The sequence below is a fragment of the Alnus glutinosa genome, chromosome 11 (assembly GCF_958979055.1).
Source record: "Alnus glutinosa chromosome 11, dhAlnGlut1.1, whole genome shotgun sequence".
NCBI classification, from domain to species: Eukaryota; Viridiplantae; Streptophyta; class Magnoliopsida; order Fagales; family Betulaceae; genus Alnus; species Alnus glutinosa.
In genome coordinates, this window is record NC_084896.1 from 28,002,516 (window position 1) to 28,021,646 (window position 19,131).

The window sequence follows — 19,131 nt, forward strand, 5'->3', positions numbered from 1 at the left end:
CTTGAGTTTTCCAAAAAGAAAAATGCTACACTTTTCAAATTTTATCTCCCAAATTTGTTGTCCAAATGAAGTGTTACAATCGTATGATATAATGACACATGTTTCAAAATAATAAATTACATATATAGGATTGTGCACGACACATTGTTTTGGGAGCAGATTTGAGAGAATTGTTTTGAAAATATAGCATTTCTCTTTCCAAAAAAAAAAAAAAAAAAACAAAAAGGAGTTGCTGACATGTCAAAGGTTTGAACTATTTTAAGTGAAGGCCAGGAAGTGATTAAGTATTAATTTCGCAGCCTAACGTTATTCTTGTAGGGTCGTTGAAAGAATGTTGTTAAGCCTATCTGAGCCTGGCCGGGCTCGTCAGCACCGGAGATGGAATAAAATCCAAGCATATCATAACTAATGGCATTACTCGAAAGGAAAGAGAAAAGGGAAACTTATATAGTAATAATCATGTAAAAAAAAATCCATGTGTTTGTCAAGTACTGTCTAATATTAAATTCAAAAAAAAAGTACTCTCTAATATTATTATTTAATAATAATCTAATTAAAATAAAAGGAAGAAATGGAATTTGAATTATTACAACATATGGAATAGAAGATATTAAAAGCTCGATTTGGACCACCAAATTAAGAGGACCGAAAAGGCAACTCCACATGTCAACTATACTCACAAACGCAACCCACACGCTTCATTCATCAAAAAAGCACACCAACTCTATCCATTTTCTGCTGGAAGTGTTCTCCACGTGGGCATAGTGCGTGTGGGTTTAGAATTTTACAGAAGTTTCATTTTGCACAGAACCGAACACCTCTGCTTGGCTTTATAAATTAAGAGCAACCCACTTCATTTGCCTCAAATTCAGCAGAGAGGAAGAAGACCCCCACCTCCATAACTTCTAGCAAGTCCTATCTCTCTTTCTCTTTTGCTAGCTTTGGGAGAGAGAGAGAGGGAGAGGGAGAGAGAGAACAGAATTAAAGGCGAGAGCTTGGAAATGTCTGGAGTGTGTGAAGAGACCACTGTTGATTGGAGAGGGAGACCCTCCAACCCTACCAAACATGGTGGGATGAAAGCTGCTACTTTTGTTCTTGGTAAATGCTCAATTGCTGATCTTCATCTTTCATCTTCCTTTTCTTTTTTATACGTAGGTATTAAAATAGAATAATATTATTTAATAGATTGTTATATGATTCATTTACATATTATTATGATAACGTGACAGTAAAAATTAATCTTATTAAATGTTGATTTTATTAGCACGTCATCCCAATTGTATGACAGTTATATAACAATCTACTAAATATTATTGTTCTGGAGCTAAACTTTGTATATTGCATTGACCAAAGGTATTATTGCGCTCTCTCTCTCTCTCAAACGTTGTTTTTGCACTTACTATTGCATTGGTTATATATGCATATATTTGGGGAGTTTATATTGTGTGTGTGATTATTTTCAGGGATACAATCGTTTGAGATAATGGCCATAGCTGCTGTTGGGAACAACCTCATAACATATCTGATCAATGAGATGCACTTCTCTTTGTCCAAGTCTGCAAACACTGTGACAAACTTTGTGGGAACTGTCTTTCTCCTCGCGCTCCTTGGCGGCTACCTTTCAGACTCTTATCTTGGGAGTTTCTGGACCATGCTCATCTTTGGTTTTGTCGAACTCTCTGTAAGCTAGCCTGCCTTTATCTCACATCACCTTTTCTTTTTGCCTCTCTCTATCTAACTAGTCAACCCGCAACAACACACAAGTGGCTGTAAGCCCAACACTGGCCTATTACTTGATTTTAGCATATTAATTGGATGTTTTTGGAGGACCGAAAGTGCTGTCATGGCACAACGACAATGACATCAATAATCCGGTGGGGAGGACTGGTCTTGGTCTGAATCTTACTGTTGACTTGTCGAGATTCTTGATAGTACACGCAAGTGTCTACTTTTTAGTGTTTATTCTTTAACGTGACAGTAAAAATTATTAAATAACAATTGAAATTACACGTAATATTTAAAAGTAATTTTTATTGCCACATCATAGAATTAGCACTTAAAACTTAAAAATATGTATAATATTTCTTTGTCAAAACACTTTTTTACTCTTTTAACATGATTTTGGTTTTTGCACTACCATATATGTACTGAACAGTAAAGAGAACATGCATGGTCGTTTCTTATACCTGTTTTTGTTTTTGTTTTTAAATTATTATTTGAATGTGCAGGGTTTCATATTACTCTCAGTTCAAGCTCATCTTCCCCAGTTAAAGCCACCACCGTGCAACATGCTGACTGATGGAGAACACTGTAAAGAAGCAAAGGGCATGAAGGCTTTGATATTCTTTGTAGCACTATACTTGGTGGCATTAGGGAGTGGATGTGTCAAGCCCAACATGATTGCTCATGGGGCTGACCAATTCAACCAAGATAACCCAAAGCAATTGAAGAAGCTCTCCACCTACTTCAATGCTGCCTATTTTGCCTTCTCTGTGGGTGAACTTATTGCCCTTACAATTCTTGTGTGGGTTCAAACTCATTCTGGGATGGATATAGGCTTTGGAGTCTCGGCTGTCGCCATGGCTATGGGATTAATCAGCTTGGTTTCTGGTACTCTTTATTATCGGAACAAGCCCCCTCAAGGCAGCATCCTCACTCCCATTGCTCAAGTAATTATTTTTTAGTGCTCTTTTCTCTCTCTCTCTCTCTCTCTCTCTCTCTATATATATATATATATATATATAATTTCTTTTTCCTTTTTCCACCGGCATGATCTTTAATTTGTTCTCATACAATGCTGCTCGATCTTTACCTTCGATTATCATACATATTTTATATTGATTGACGTGACATATTCTAAGTGATTTTATTGAAAAAATAATTGTCACTCTTCACATCAATTTTACACCGACTGACATAGTATTTTAATCACTTAAAAAAATAGCAGAAAAATCATTTAAAACACGTTACGTTAACAAATAAAAAATATATAATAAATAAGTGTGAAAAATATCTTTATTCTTTCGTTTGTCGATGTGAATGCAATTATATTAAGAGGAGTGTGAGTATATATATATATATATATATTATTATTTTTTCATATATGTATTTCATGTGTACCTCGCTATTATGAATAATTTAATAATTTAATTTCATCGATTCCTCAGAGTTTATTGTACAATTATGACCTGGAATGCATATTCTGGTATATATATATATATATGTGTGTGTTTAGTAATTTATTAAAGTTCTCCATAATGGGTTTAACTGTTTGATTCAGCTTATTATGGGTGCAATTTTGTTCATATATGCTGATGATTGCGGTTGTTGAATAAATAAATAAAATATTTATCAAAAAATGAATAAATAATATAAGGTTTTAAAGTACCATCTGCTAGCTCAGGGTCATACCAAAAAAAAAAAAAAAAAATCTACGTTATGTCTTATGTATTTCATTCAATTTACCCCTTCTCTTCTTTTTTTTTTCTTTTTTTTTTTCTTTTTTATAATTTATGTTTTTCCCCATTTTTTTTTCTTCCTTTTCAGGTTTTTGTGGCTGCATTTTCAAAAAGAAAGCAGGTTTGTCCGTCTAATAGACAAACACTTCACGGAAGCCAAAGCAATGCGCCAAATAACCATGTTACATTGTCGTCTGACACTGGCAGTCTCCTTCACACTGAAAAGTTCAGGTATATTTGAAAGAGGAGCCATTTCTTTCCTTCATTCGTTGTGCTTCTTATATTGACTTTCTCTGTAAAACACTCTCAAATCATACATGAAAAGACGAAATACAATAAGGATAAGAGCAAGGATGTGTTTGTTACACAATTCAAATGCACAATTCTTATATATCTGAGGATATATTAGTGGGAGTCATGCATGGGAGTTCCACCGATATGTCTTGGATTGTATAAAAATTGTGCATTAATTTGAGTTGTAAAAAAATTATTTTTCTAACTTTTTAACATGTTCAAACATCTGCATTCATCATTATGTAATTGGCCGCTCATAAGAAAGAGCACCCGACCTTAATTCAGACAGGTGTTAAGACAGTTGGAGCAAAACTTGAGCTCCTATCTAAGTAGGATAGAGTTCAACTTTCTTTTATAAGAATTGCACATTATACATGTAATTAACCGCTCTTATTGCACCTAATTATTATCTAGCTAGCCCATGAAAAAAAAAAATCTGGTTATTATCTAATATCTTTCTTTTGAATAATACTATTTAGTAAATTGCTATACAACTGTCATACAACTTAATAATATAGAAGTAAAAATTAGCTATTAAATCAACACTTATAAAAAGAAAAATTATTAAAAACTGATTTTCACTAGTACGTTATCAAATTAAATAAAAGTCAAATAAATAATGATTTTTTATTTATTTATTTTATTTTCACTTTTCTAAGTCTTCGTCAAGCTCGAGGATCGATATAATGGCATAATTGCTGCAAGTTCCGCAATTTTTGACCATCTCAAATAACAAAATTTAAATTTTAATATCCCTATTTTTTTTTTTTTAACGTGCAATTAATTTGGTAAAAATAATCAGGTTCTTGGACAAGGCTTGCCTGAAAATCCAAGATGGGAGGCCTCATACGAAGGAAAGCCCATGGAGATTGTGCAGCGTTACCCAAGTGAATCAAGTGAAGATTCTGATCTCAGTTGTTCCCATCTTTGCATGCACCATTATTTTCAACACCATTTTAGCTCAACTCCAAACATTCTCAGTTCAACAAGGAAGTGCAATGGACACCCAACTCACCAAATCCTTCCACATCCCACCAGCTTCACTTCAAGCCATCCCATACATAATGCTCATCTTTGTAGTCCCCCTCTACGACACTTTCTTCGTCCCCTTTGCCAGAAAAATCACAGGCCACGAATCCGGCATCTCCCCTTTACAGCGGATTGGATTTGGCCTCTTTGTCGCAACATTTTCAATGGTTGCAGCTGCCATTATGGAGAAAAAGAGAAGGGATTCAGATAAAACATTATCCATTTTTTGGATCACCCCACAATTCTTAATCTTTGGATTCTCCGAAATGTTTACAGCTGTAGGCCTCATCGAGTTCTTTTACAAACAATCCTTGAAAGGGATGCAAGCATTCTTAACAGCCATGACATATTGCTCATACTCATTTGGGTTTTTTCTGAGCTCCTTGTTGGTTTCAATGGTGAACAAGATCACCTCAAGCTCCTCAAATGGCGGTTGGCTCCATGAAAATGATCTGAACAAAGACAGGCTAGATCTTTTCTATTGGCTGCTGGCAGCCCTCAGCTTCCTCAACTTCCTCAACTATATCTTTTGGTCGAGGTGGTATTCTAGCAATTCAACCTCATCAAGCACATCCCACCTTGAGATTCATGCGGAGGACTATAACCATTATAGCTTCAACAATACCAAAAACGTTGGAGCTGATGATAATATACCTTAATTCACATATATCTACACGTTACCTATAGCAAAAATTATGTAATGGGATAAGGGGCTCTCTCGAGGCTAATAGTTTTTGTATATATAATTATAAAAAGAATGCCATCGATCTGGTGAGCCTTAGCTTGGAGGCAGAAATTAAGCTATATGCATGTATCTCACTCTTTAAGTTTTCTCATTAAGGCCAATGTCTAGATACATGTTCTTCTTTAATTCTTCTCTCTCTCTCTCTCTCTACACACTACTGATCAAGAGAATTGGGCAAGGGGAAAAATGACATTATCGGATTAAGAGACAAGGATTTACAAGAGGAATCGACAAAAGTATTTCATCTAGATAATTGCTGACTAAAAGAAAACTGTGTTAAAGTATGGTTAAATGATTAAATATACCTCTTCAATTCCTACCAACTTAAACTTTTGTGATAAGTGGTGATTTAATATGTAGGTTTCAGAGCAGAAGTCTTGAGTTCGAACCATATCTCTTACTTTTACCTTAATTTTTAATTAAATATTTCATGTATTGGGCATTACTTATTAAAAGAGAATTTGAGCTTATACGTAAGGGAGAATGTTAAAATATGAATAAATTTACCTCTTTTCCTACTCGTGGTCTAGATATATCTTATTTTGTTGAATGATAGACTTCACATATGCTTTGATAATAAACTAAATTAATGGAAATGCAAAAGAGAAAGGTGGGAAAAGGAGATGCACTTTTTAAGTGTACACAAGTTCTTACGAGGAATTATATCTAACCCAATTGAGAACATGAAATGCATTATGTGCGTTTATGGATCTGCTTTATCTGTACAACAATGTCATTCCTTGATCATGGGGAGGGCCTCATTGCTTTCTTTTGAATGACAAGAAAGGAATGTATATATAAGTGGTGGCCGGCTACTGCTTTGGTTACTTGAAAGAAAGGAAGTGTTCTTTAGAGGAAATCTAACTAACATGATGTGATGAATGCATATAGAACATAATGAAGCCTCTATGAATAAAGTCAAAAAGGGGGGGGGGGGGGAAAAAGTGACTTTTGGAGAGAGAGAGATGTGTGATCCATTACAAAATGTGCTGGAGTTGTTCCCATTTCCATGTTCATTTTGTCAAATCATGTGCCTTTTAACAAAAAGACATGTCTCAAACATGTCCTCCTAACACCACTCGCCAAGTGCATGTATATCAAACTGTTCGCTAAAAGTCGGCATCCATGGCCCCCCCCCCCCCTCCCCCTCTCCCCCAAGGAAAACAGCCACTCATGAAGGCTGGAGTTCCATATCCTTCTAGTCATGGAATATTTGATAATAGCTTCCCCCCCTATAATTAAGAGTATCTTGTATACAAAATGTGTGTGTGAGTGGTGTTTGAGGTTGAAGCTAGAAGTCGGGATCGATGAAATCGAATTCCATGAAAAAACTTTTCTATGAGCTTGGAAATTAATATATATATACTTTGATCCATACAATTAATCCAAGCCAAATTCTAACAATTTAGCAACTATATAAGAAGGTTGGCTTGGCTAGGATAGGTTGTAAGGGTACATATAGACTTCCACAAATTTTTTGTCCTAAAAGGACAGAAAAAGTATGATATTGATGAGCATCTCATCTACATGAAGCCGATCGACATGAAGCCGATCGCAATCAATGAAGAAAAGCTGATCAAGATGGACAAAGATCCATGCCAAACTTGCCCAACTTCTAGTAAATGGAAATGGTGAAGTTAATTAATTATCACGTTTTCATTTACGCTTTAATTTCAAACTTTAAAAAGTGACATCAGAGTTCCCATACTACCATCACGTGCGTGCCAAATTAGACAATTTTGCATCTCCAAAATACCCTTGAAATTATTAAAAAATAAAATTAAAAAAAAATAACCATTTGAAACAAATAGTTACTTTTTATTAGCACCCTTAATTTGTTTCAAATGGTTATTTTTTAATTTTTTTTTTAATAATTTCAAGGGCATTTTAGAGAGAAAAATGAAAAAATGTTTAATTTGACACGTGACAATAGTATGAAAGCCTTGATGTCACTTTTTAAAGTTTAGAGGCGTAAATAAAAACGTAATAGTAGTTCAGGGGCTAAATTATATATATTTCTTAATAATTAATATTTTAACATACTCTATCACGTGTTAAACTAGACAATACATGGACTATTTGATAGGAAATAGTTTATGTAATTATTTAATTAATATTCTAATAATCCTTGACCTTCACGTGTAGGTTTAAACTTTACATTAATAAATGAGGCCCAACACGTACAATATTTAACTGAGATTATAAGAGGTGGATGATAAAAATAAGGTTCGAACTCAATACATTTACTCTCTTATAATATGTTAAATTGCTACTAATCTCAAAAACTTAAATTTATAAACAAATGGCAAATAAAATTATTTTAATCAATATTTTAACAAAGTGTCCCCCCCCCCCCCCCCCTTTTTTTTTTTTTTTTTTTTTTTATGAGCTGAAAACAGGAAACAACAGGTGTTCAAACTGACTAGAAACATTACAGGAAAACAAAAATAGAAGAAATACATGGAAAGAAGTTACATGCAAGCCCACGAAAAGTAGTAGGAATTCCATGCAAGCCCAAAGCTAACGAAGTATATATCCTTGGTTATAACTTGCGTGTGCCTTCTGCAAAAGCATGGCGTTAATGTGGGCTAACCAAATCCATTCCTCTTTTGGGCCCAAATGTTGGGATATTTACAAACCAGAAGATTCCTTACCCTGCCCATAACTCCCAACCCAAGTGAAACAAATGCCATTGAGAATCAAACATTTAGGAAATTCTTATGGATTTCTCCTTTGTACTGCTCTTCATCAACACTGTATTTATTTATTTTTATTTTATTTTTTATAATTGATAGATATATTCTCGTTAATTTCCATGATGAAGGTTAAAAAAAAAAAGGGTTAAATATTTAATTGCCCTTTGTGGTTTACAAACTTTATTTTTTGTTCCATGAGTTTTCATTTTTATCATAAGAGGTACCTATACTATGAGAAAAGACGAAAATAGTACCTCTGTTCATTTTTCCGTCCCAAACTAACGTCCCATCATATCATCCAACACTTATTGGCGTACTTATACGACACTTACCTCCAAAGCCATATCAGCGCTAACGCGGTTACTATATATATATATATATATTATTTTAAGGACTACTAAAGAAAAAAAAAAAAGAAAAAAAAAAAAAAATTCTAGGTGTGGCTTTGGGCCACATGGGGGTGGGCCACCACCATTTGGCCATTGGGGGTGGTTCGGCCACCCTAGGGGCAAAAGTGGATTAAAAAAAAAAAAGAAAAAGAAGATAGGTTTTGGCACTTAGGGGTGGCCAAACCACCCCTAGACCAGCCAACCCCAGGCCAAATGGGGGTGGCTCGAGCCAAATGGGGGTGGTTCGGCCCAAAAGGATGGTTGAGTCACCTCTAGAATATATATTTTTTGATTTGTTTTTTTTTTATTTTTTTATATATATATAATTTTAAGGACTTGAAAAAAAAAAAAAAAAAAAAGTAGTCACATTAGCGCTGACATGGCTCTGGGGACAGGTGTCACTCAGGTACGCTGACACGTTTAGAATGACATGACGGGACGTTAGTTTTGGATGGAAAAATGAACGGATGTACCATTTCCGCCTTTTCCTATAACACATGTACTTCGTATGATAAAAATAAAAATTCATGGGGCAAAAATTAAAGTTTTTAAACTACAAGAGTGTGTAAGGTATTTAACCCCAAAAAAACAAAACCCCAATGGCAAATACACGTAAAGCTAATAAAGCTATAGCACATGATATCTAATCAGCTCATGCTCATGAATTGTCAAGAGCTGTCCAAATCTTAACAATGTTTTCAGTATCATGTCTTTCAACTCACGGAGATCATCATTTAAAGTTAGGAGGAGTGTTAGAATAAAAATAAGATAATTAAATACAAAATAATGGTAAGATAATGAAATTCACAGCATACGTACAATCAGTTTAAACTCAAGAGAATAATTTGTTTCCTATTCTTCTTACATATATATGATGATCAGATCATACTAAGAAGAGTAACGCTTTATGCATTTTTCCATACAATTAGCAATATGTTTCATGTACATCTCCAAATGGAGTCGCCATCCTTTGTATTTAGAATCACACTTTTCAGCGCAAAACAGGTACCGATCTCACCTTCGGCCGCTACAACTAGCATGAGTGTTATAAGCACCATCATCATCGCTGCAAGTCTCTTCGTACCACATCCTTCCATATATATATATAATATAGCTCTCTCTTGGCCTCTTGCTCTTTTGAATCTTTCTATCATTTGGTATCCATGCAAAACGAGTTCATAAATGGTTGGCCCCTTATATATATATCATGCGTGAATTATTGGATGTACAATTTCAAACTGAAAAATATATCTTCTATTTTAAAATTGATTTATTTTTTTCGTTTGAAGAAAAGGCATTGATTAATTAATTATTTGAACTAAGAGTTGATTAAATATTGGTAACTTTTTGATCGGATAATGGATATGGAGGCCTTTGAGTAAAGTAATTGGTCTTAAGTGAGACTCTTGGTTAGTGTATACGTACGAGTTTTTGCAAAAGCTATTGTGAAATGATCTTTTTATTTCCACCAAAAGTTATACCAATAGGAGTGCAACACATTTAGACTCATAAGAGATAAGTGAAAGAGACATCACAATGTATCACAACCTCCTAGATTGAAGAACCCATTCATGTTTTCATGGTTTGACAACGAAATGTATATTAATTAGTTTTATTTGTGATGTACGTTTTATATATATATATATATATATATATATATATGGTGTTGAGTATACGCATGTCGGTGTAAAAAGATTTGAGTTTTAAGTTAGAAAAATATTATAAGTATAAGTGATTAATATAGTAAAGTTGGACCTAAATCTAAAAGGATTAAACTTTTAAATTAAGTGATGTCTTAACATGTTATATTATGGATTCGTTAAAACTCTCCAAGGTATCAATTACCATAGCAAGTAATATCAGAGCCAATGATGGTATACGGTATCAAAGATCCCGAGAGTAGGGACAAATGTGCAAGATGCATGTGTGAACAGGGGGAGTACATGAAGTAGGGATAAAATGTAGCACACATACAAGTGAACTCGGAGAAGGCCCATAAGATTAATTAAAAAAAAAAAATCCTTTTATTTGAGGGCGAGTGTAGAGCAATGTGGTGATGAAATTACAGGTGAGGCGAAAATTGTTGAGAATACACGTGTAATTGTAGAAATTATTGTATCCCACATAGGAAATATAACATAGTTGGGCCGAAACCTATAGTCTTAAGCTTTTGGGTTGAGTAGAATTTCAACATGTTATATATTATGGGCTCACTAAAACACATTGCTTAAGTACAATTTTTCATGGGCACCATTCCCTTGGAAACTAGTTTTTTTTAAAAGACGAGTTCTACCTAAAGTTTGTATCATTTGGTATCAGAGTCACCATCACGTCAAATATAAAATTGAACACAGCTCGTCGAATATAGAATCGAGTAAATTTCAATTTTGTGATCAAATCATAATGTTAACGACCTATAGGCTGTTACAATCCTAATTAAGGTTTATATCAAAATACGAGCTGCATGTCAAAAATTACATACGCAAATGATTAGTGCAAAGCTTATCTAAATGGTGAGATTAGAACTTATGAATCACCAAATAAGTTCTTAATTGAAATCCAAACCTAAATCAAATAAATATACTAGACCATATAAAGTCAAGTGATAAGCAAAATTGTCCCCTTTCCCCCTTTTCCCATATTTGAATAGAAAAAAGAAAAAGAAAAAGAAAAAGAAAAAAAAAAAAGAATAGAAAAGTGATGAGCAAAATTGTCAAAAAGAAGATATCAGAATTTACATAAATGGATGTTTATCTTAAAAGAAACAAGATCCGAAAGGCAGGCCCAAGACAGGCCCATTTGTTGCGTCTAAAGTCCGACCCCTCTCCCTGTAGATGTTGGAGAAAGGGTTTGTGGTTTGTGCTTTCATCGTTCTTCTTTCGCGTTCTCGTCTCTTATTTGCGTTTCTTGTACAAATTCTTTCTATCAGAGAATAATTGTTTGAATTAAAAAAAAAATTGAAAATTTGAAATTGATATTGATATTGAAAATCAAAAGAAAATTTAGAAAAAATGCAAGGAGGAGGAGGAGGAGAAGAGGTGAGCATAGAAGAGTTGGCCTCAAATCTCGCGACCTACGAGGATCAGCTTCATCAGGTGCCTCTTATTTTTATTTATTTATTTTAAAAAATTTAGTCTCTCGAATTTGAATTTTTTTTTGAAAAAAAAAAAAAAATTCCTCTGTCGATTATATATGGTCTCGATTAGGTTTCATGCTTGAAGGTTTCGAATTCGCTTAATTTTTTTTTCAAATTACGGTTTTCAATTGTTTTCATTTTCTGTAAATTTTGCTTTTCTACTTTTGGAAGCAAACACCTCTTTTTGTTTTATGTGCATGTTGTGTTTGGTAGCGGAGAAACTAGAAGAAAAGAAGAGAAACGAATTTAAAAATAAAATAAAAATTCTTTATTTTTTTGTCACCGAGAAAAGACGAGCTAAGTGCAGCACAACTATAACTGACTCAAGTCTCATTTTTCTCTATGAGTACTTATAAAGGAAAATCAATTTTCTGTTCTTCGGACGAATCTATTTTGCCTTAAAATCTTCTTGTACACTATCCTTACTGTTTCTGAAATTTAAACACAGATAGAGAACCCAATATAGACATGTTTTCTTAAATTTATAGTTCAATGCTCTGTGTTGCGTAGTAACATGGTTTGATGCCTCTTTAAGGATGATGTTTAGAAAGACAAAATTTTACAAGTATTATTCCTGCCATTTTATGATTCTCTTCTAATTTAGAGACCTAAATCTTGCCTGCGTCAATTAGAATTTCAGTTATGGAGGTTTTGTGATGTCAATGCCACTTTCCTATTGACATCTATTACAACTTACATTGACGGCGGCGTATGTGTCTCCTCCGTCGATTAGTTATAGTGACTTCCTTGATTGTTTTGCTCTTTCTAGAAGCACTTTACGCTTTCAATGAGATTGGTTAATTACTTATGAAAAAAAAAAAATCTATAACAACTGACATAACATGCTAGTTGTCCTTGTATTGCAAGTCAAGAACCCAAAATATATATATTTATATATACAAAACTTTGGACATCATGCTTAATGGGGTCCATTTGTATGCATTCATTATAATTGGTACTGTCCTCTCTTGGATTTCCTTAATGCATTATTGGTTACCAGAGAAAAAAAATGATAATGGTACTTATGTTAATAGAAAAGTAATGGAAACGAAAAGAAGGCATAATTGGCTACGCAATTGCTGCTGCTTGTGAAACACTGAATGGGAGTTTCTGATTCTTTGTGGTCAGGAAATCTTTTGTCTTTAAAGGATCAGGAAACTGGTGTTATAGGCTGTGGTTGTAAATTTGTAATGACCATGCAGTTGGGATGCCTTTTAACATCTCCATATGAAATGTTTTGATAAAATGTTGAGCATCAAAGTTTAATGTAAATAAGTTGGTTTACTATTCTTCTTTTCCATGTTCCCAAAAGCTTGCCTGCCCAGTTTGTAAGATTCTTTTTTAATAACTAAATATATGCTGTAGGTTGAGGGCTGATGGATTCTATATATTGTTGTCCATATGTTATTTGTGTAATAACATTTACATCACCTGTGGAACAGGTCAGACAGCTTTTGGTTGATGATCCTGGAAACTCCGAATATGTGGACATGGAAAGGGAGCTTAAAGAGGTAGTTCTTGTATTATAGTTGTATTCTTTTGGTTTTTCTTTTTTAATTCTTTATAAAATTTGCTTCAATATATATATGATCCCTTATAATTTTATATGTATGGGTTCTCTTTATCCCTAGTCTGGCACTTAAGATTTGAATGATTGTTTTTAGAAATGGAGTCAACCTCTGTCAAACACTAGGGCCACTTAACCAACAACAGATGTTGTTCATTGGATGTCTAGTCTTTTGTGCAACTTTCTTTCTTTTATTTCTCTACCCTCTCTCTTTTGAAGGAATCAAAATGTTGCTCACAAAAGCAACATCAATTAACCTCTAATGGCACATGTGGAGGTTTATTTTTCGTTTCAGGACTGAAAAGGTGAGGGTGATTTTTATGTTAAATAAGGTCCGTATACTTCAGAGATGGGAACCCTGTGGATAATGAGAAAGTTATTTGGATCTATATGTGGCAATTGAGAATTTCATCAAGATGCACATCACTTCTATCTTGGTTCCTGTGCAGGTGTGCTATGTGTCATGATGGCCAGCCTGCTCTCTCCCTCTCACCTGATTTCAGATGTTCACACTGAGATTCTAAGTTCGAAATATGACGTTAATTTGGCCTTATGGTCTTACTAATAGTATGAATGTTCATATGTATTTTTGTGTGAATTTTGAGTTAGGGCTAAAGGTGTGTTGATGCAGGTGATTGCTTTGACGGAAGAACTCCTTGCAACTGCAAAGCAAAATGATATTTCTGGATCAGATATTGGGACTAGTGGCAGGGTGTCCCCAAGTTTGCTCCAGTCTAAGGGTAACAAAATGGTAAAAATCTACATCTTTTTGATTTATTTTTGTGTTTGGTTCTTGGGTGGAAAATGTGCTTTGTTTCCTCATGAAGGCAGAAGTTACGTTAGAATGGGGAATTTTTTAAATGTAACTTCTGGATTTGGCTTCTATGTAAAATATAGAAGTTCTGTTTTTTAAATCGAGTTTAAAAGGATATAGTGGTTAGAAATTCAGTGTCTGACTATGAAATTCAGAGACTATATGAGTAGTTACTTTGTGTTATTCTTAATTTTTCCTCCAATTTTATTGTTTGCCTATTACTTAGAGTCTCAACTTTGGTTCTGGGGGGTGGATACTTTTTGTTTCACAAGAATGTGCTGTTACGCATAATGATATAACATGGTGTTGTGTATTGTATTTTGTGTGCACAATAAAGGCATTATGTGCCTTGAATTTATTTGCAATCAACCCATTGCAATGTTATTGTTGGAACAAACTATCAAATATGGCTGGTGTGGGGCTACACAATGGGGATATTGTCCTTGCTTCATACTATTGTTGCAGCTGAGGACATGTGCATATTCTCATCTATCGCTTTGCATTGATTCCCTACTGTCCTTTATTACTTTTTGTGATTGCCAAACTGTTCATCCAACATTTACTGTTTTTTTCTTGATTTTGATGGTAAATACATGTTGGCTATTTATTTTGTTGTGTTTTTGGTTCTGTTGGTACTTCCTTACTTTCTCTGGTGATAATATCCTCCCCCCCCCCCAATGTAGGACTTGGGAATCATGTCTGATTATCACGCAAACTTTCCCATTGGCACTAGAGTTCAAGCTGTTTGGAGTGAAGATGGGGAGTGGTATGTGAAAAATAAAATAAAATCGAGATGTCTGAATTTCATTGAAATTACGATCATTTTTTTTTTTTTTTTTGTCCATTTGTTTTACCTGTTCTTTCCTGTGTTTGATTAGTTGAATGTTCAGGTATGATGGAACAATTGAGGCACATACTCCAAATGGATTTCATATTTGCTATGATGGATGGGGGAACAGAGAAGAGGTATGATTTCTGTACCCACAGTTTTGAATCATTAAGTCCTTGTTCCTTAATGTGTCCTCTTACTCTATCCTCATCATGTTGCATCCGGCTTGCCAGTAGCATTTACATTTGTTGTTCAAATTTTTTATCAGGAAATGTGAAGCTTGTCTTTTAACAAAATTGCTTGCCCAGATTTTCATAGCTTAATATAAGACATTATGCAACATTGTGAAAACATTCAAGATCTTAGCTAGCTCAAGATCTTTAATCTTTGAATATCACCTTTTTCCAGATGATGTTCTTTATATTATGAAGCTTTTATTTAGTGTTGCTATTCAACATGCAGCAAGTGCCATAACATGTGTGTCAAAAATTGGAGGCCACTCAATCATGGATTTTGGGGAGATTAGTCGGCTTGCTGCCGTTAGCATATTTACCCTCTTTTTCATTTGATACAATACATCACTTGGTCCCATGTGCTATACAGGCTTAGGAGAGCCCTCCCCCATTCCTTATACCTTTGCTACCTTGGGAAGGCGGAATTGAATCTGAAGTTTTTTATAACATCATGAAACTTTAACAGCTACATTAGCTGGCACTTCATTTTTTTTTTTTGTTTTTGATCCATTTTGCCTTGAACTATTACTTCTTCTTTTCCATTTTTTAGCCTTCTTTAATGCAATCATACAATTGTAATTTTCTGAAAGCAATCATCATAACCACAACAAGCCCCTGTCCCTTGTCTCTCATGAACTCCACTACAATGGCTCTACCATTAATACCACCTTTAGTATGATGTACAGCCATTGGCAACCACTACATTGTCATCTTTACCTTCATTGCAATACCATCTTCACTGTAGTCATCTTGTTGTCATTATTCTTATTGTAACCACTTGGCAGAATCATTTCCACCAGTATCAAATCCTCTTTTTCTTTGCCAAGTGGTTGTATAACGAACTTTTTATGATAGAGCATTCAGAGGATGATAGCTGATGATGCTCTTATTTAAGTGACTTCTGTGGGCCATCTATATTTTTCTCCCATGCCTCATCCTATACAGTGTCAATTGTTACAATTTTTTCAGATATGAGACAAAATGAAATTTGTTGTGGAGGAAAGGATTTTCCAAATGATAAGTAGGTAACACTTTTTTTGGGCAATTAGAGAACTTATTAAATTATGAAAGGAAATATCCAATTGTGATAATATGTGAATAGCTGATTAGATCCATATACCATTTGCTAGAGCAACCCTTTGCAAATAGGAAAAAGTGTAGATGTTAAATTTTCATAGGTGGGATGTCACTAGCCTGTTTTTATTGTGTGATATTGTTAGGGATGCATGGGTGCATGAAACAACTCTTCTACACTTTCTTATGAATGAGTATGTCATTGACTTATTAAAAAAAAGGGAAAACTTCACTCGAGGGTACCGAATTATTGGCATATTTAACTTAAAGGAATTGAACTTCAAAACATCTCAAACTAGGGTATCAAATTTTCAAAACGTCTCAATAATAGGTACTCCGTTAGGATTTGCTGTTAAATTCTGCCAAAATTTTCAATATGCCCGTGTTTTTTTTTTTAAAAAAAATTTATAAAATATTTCTAAGATTCAGACATGGGTATTTTTCCAAATTTTGTTAAATTCTTACCAACACTTAATTCTTAACAATTTTTTTTTTCTTTTTTCCTAAAAAAACATGATGAGTATTTTAGAAATTTTGGCAGGATTTAACAGCAAATCCTAACGGAAAACTTATTATTGAGACGTTTTGAAAATTGGATATCCTAGTTTGAAACGTTTTGAAGTTCAGTACCCTTAAGTCAAATAGGCCGATAGTTTGGTAACCTTAAGTGAAGTTCTCCATAAAAAAAAGGAATGAGTATCTCATTGATGTTGCAGGTTCTCATATGAGGATTGTAAATGACACGTCAAATGCAATAACTATTTTTGACATTTCAGTTATCTATTTTAATTAGATAGTTAATCAATTATCTAGTTAAAATAGATAATTGATTAACTATACTGCCTTCTTGAAACTATCCTTGAAATGCTGTAAAACGCCTTCTAGCCCTCCCTCCCCAAAAAAAAGGTTAGCTTCTGTTAAAAGTTCGATCAATTGCTTCTTCATCCATATAAAATTTAAACAGGATAAACTTTAATTTATTTTTCGTTATCAAACTTATCTTTAAGTCAATGCATGAGATTGTGAATCCATTTTATAGATATTGGTCTTCTCTTTGCCATTGCATACTAGCCTGTTCAGATATTATTAGTTTCCATCTTTTCACCTGAAATTTGTAAGTCGAATATTATTTTGAATAGATTAGGACTTAGATCAACAGCAGTATTGGATGTTACTCACAGTTGCTAATTCCAGGTGGATCCTGCCAACGTAAGGCCAATTCAAGAGGGTGTTGTCAATACTTTGGCGGAAGCTGAGAGAGTGGCTGAAGCTACCAAGCAAGCTATCAAACGTAAGATTGCGCTAGCTGCTTCCGTGGACTTCCAATCACGGAGTTTACCAGCGAAGCTTCGTATAGATCCTACTGACCCAGAGGATGTGGTAAGTTGTGCATGCTACTTACAACTAAAGAACAATGATAACTGGAGCGTACAATTGTTTTTGCTCAGTCTGATATCTTTAGTTTTCTGATATTTGATAGGCTTAAACAAATTTGTCACAATAGTTATATGGTTCTTATAACTTTGTTTCTTCACTCCACCAGTAATATTTATGATGCATAATTATATGCTTGCTAACTATGACCCTTGCAGAAAACTGCCAAGCGTAAGAAGATACATGCTTTTAAGTCAAAGATGCGGCTGGAGCAACTCGAAGTAACACAGAATAAGCGGCAGAATGCCTGGCAGCAGTTCCAAACAACCAAAGGCAAGACTAAGAAGGTACATTTCTCAGAGATTTTTACATTTTGATACACTCACTATATTAGTGAGTGTATGTTATTCTTTGTACACCCTAATTTGTTATTTTGCTGTTTACATTGTCAGATTGGTTTCTTTTCCGGGCGCAAGCGGGAGAGCATTTTCAAGTCTCCTGAAGACCCATTTGGTAAGGTTGGCGTGACTGGAAGTGGAAAGGGTTTGACAGAGTTTCAGAAGAGGGAAAAGCACTTACATCTCAAGGGAGCGACTGTTGAGGCTGATGAAGGTTAAGAGTTTCCCCACTTGCTCTGTATCTACTTAATCTAGCTCCGTGCTGAACTATCGAATCTTCAACAAAATGTACCTGATCGTGCAAGGAGAAACTTTTCTTTTCTTTTCTTCTTTCTTCTTTTTTTTTTTTTTTTTTGGCAATTCGATCTTTAGGCATGGAGTAAAACTTTGGGAGGCGGTGTTTGAATGAAACAAATCTCCTCTTCTCAGATGGTTCTTGTTGCTGTTATACTCTCTCTCTCTCTCTCTCTCTCTCTCTCTCTCTCCATTAAAAATGAAGCCAAAAGTTGTTTCAAAACCGCCCAGTGAGCTGGATTCCAATTGGGGTAAAAAGTTGTTTCAAATTATATATGCTTGATGCGAGATTTGGCCATCTGCAAACAAGGCAAATAGTGTAGCCGCTATATGTCATAGGCCAAAACTAACGATTCAGACCATCCTTGCAAGTTGCAACACCCTCACTTTGTTTGTTTGGAAGTGGAGGAAGGGATGAAGAGGGTAGGAGGGAAAAGTGAAAGGGGAGGGAGGGGGCATATCAAAATGGTGGACTGGAGGAAATGGAGGATTTAGAGAGTTCAGGTCCTGGGCATCATCAGGCTGGACACCGAAAGTGGTCTTCTGAAATCCTTCTCCAGTGACGGAGGTGATTTTCAATCCGACTTCGCCCCTGAAATTTTAGAATTGAAAATGGCCTCCTGGGCAAAGAACAGAGATCTGTTTTCCAAACAGATCATCTTTGTGTTCCTCCCTCTTCATTTTTTCGTTATAGACTGTTCATCTTTGTCTTCAGTCTAAGATGAATAGATCCTTTTTATTTCGAGCAGAGAATAGATACAAAAGATCAGTTCTGTATTAGAACAAAGAACAGATCTTTAA

The 19,131-nt window shown here is 34.6% G+C and overlaps 2 protein-coding genes across 2 annotated transcripts; both read left to right on the forward strand.

The window, feature by feature from the left end:
• Positions 1-854: 854 nt before the first annotated feature.
• LOC133882554 (protein NRT1/ PTR FAMILY 4.3-like) lies at positions 855-5,615 on the forward strand. The gene is made up of 5 exons (XM_062321756.1): positions 855-1,098; positions 1,464-1,681; positions 2,229-2,669; positions 3,547-3,689; positions 4,555-5,615. Exons 1-5 carry the CDS (start codon positions 1,002-1,004, stop codon positions 5,438-5,440), a joined length of 1,785 nt encoding a protein of 594 aa, XP_062177740.1. The 5' UTR covers positions 855-1,001; the 3' UTR covers positions 5,441-5,615.
• Positions 5,616-11,444: 5,829 nt separating this feature from the next.
• Positions 11,445-18,484, forward strand: LOC133882671 (uncharacterized). The gene is made up of 8 exons (XM_062321876.1): positions 11,445-11,706; positions 13,190-13,258; positions 13,946-14,065; positions 14,812-14,894; positions 15,019-15,094; positions 17,459-17,644; positions 17,857-17,985; positions 18,091-18,484. Exons 1-8 carry the CDS (start codon positions 11,623-11,625, stop codon positions 18,253-18,255), a joined length of 912 nt encoding a protein of 303 aa, XP_062177860.1. The 5' UTR covers positions 11,445-11,622; the 3' UTR covers positions 18,256-18,484.
• Positions 18,485-19,131: the final 647 nt, after the last annotated feature.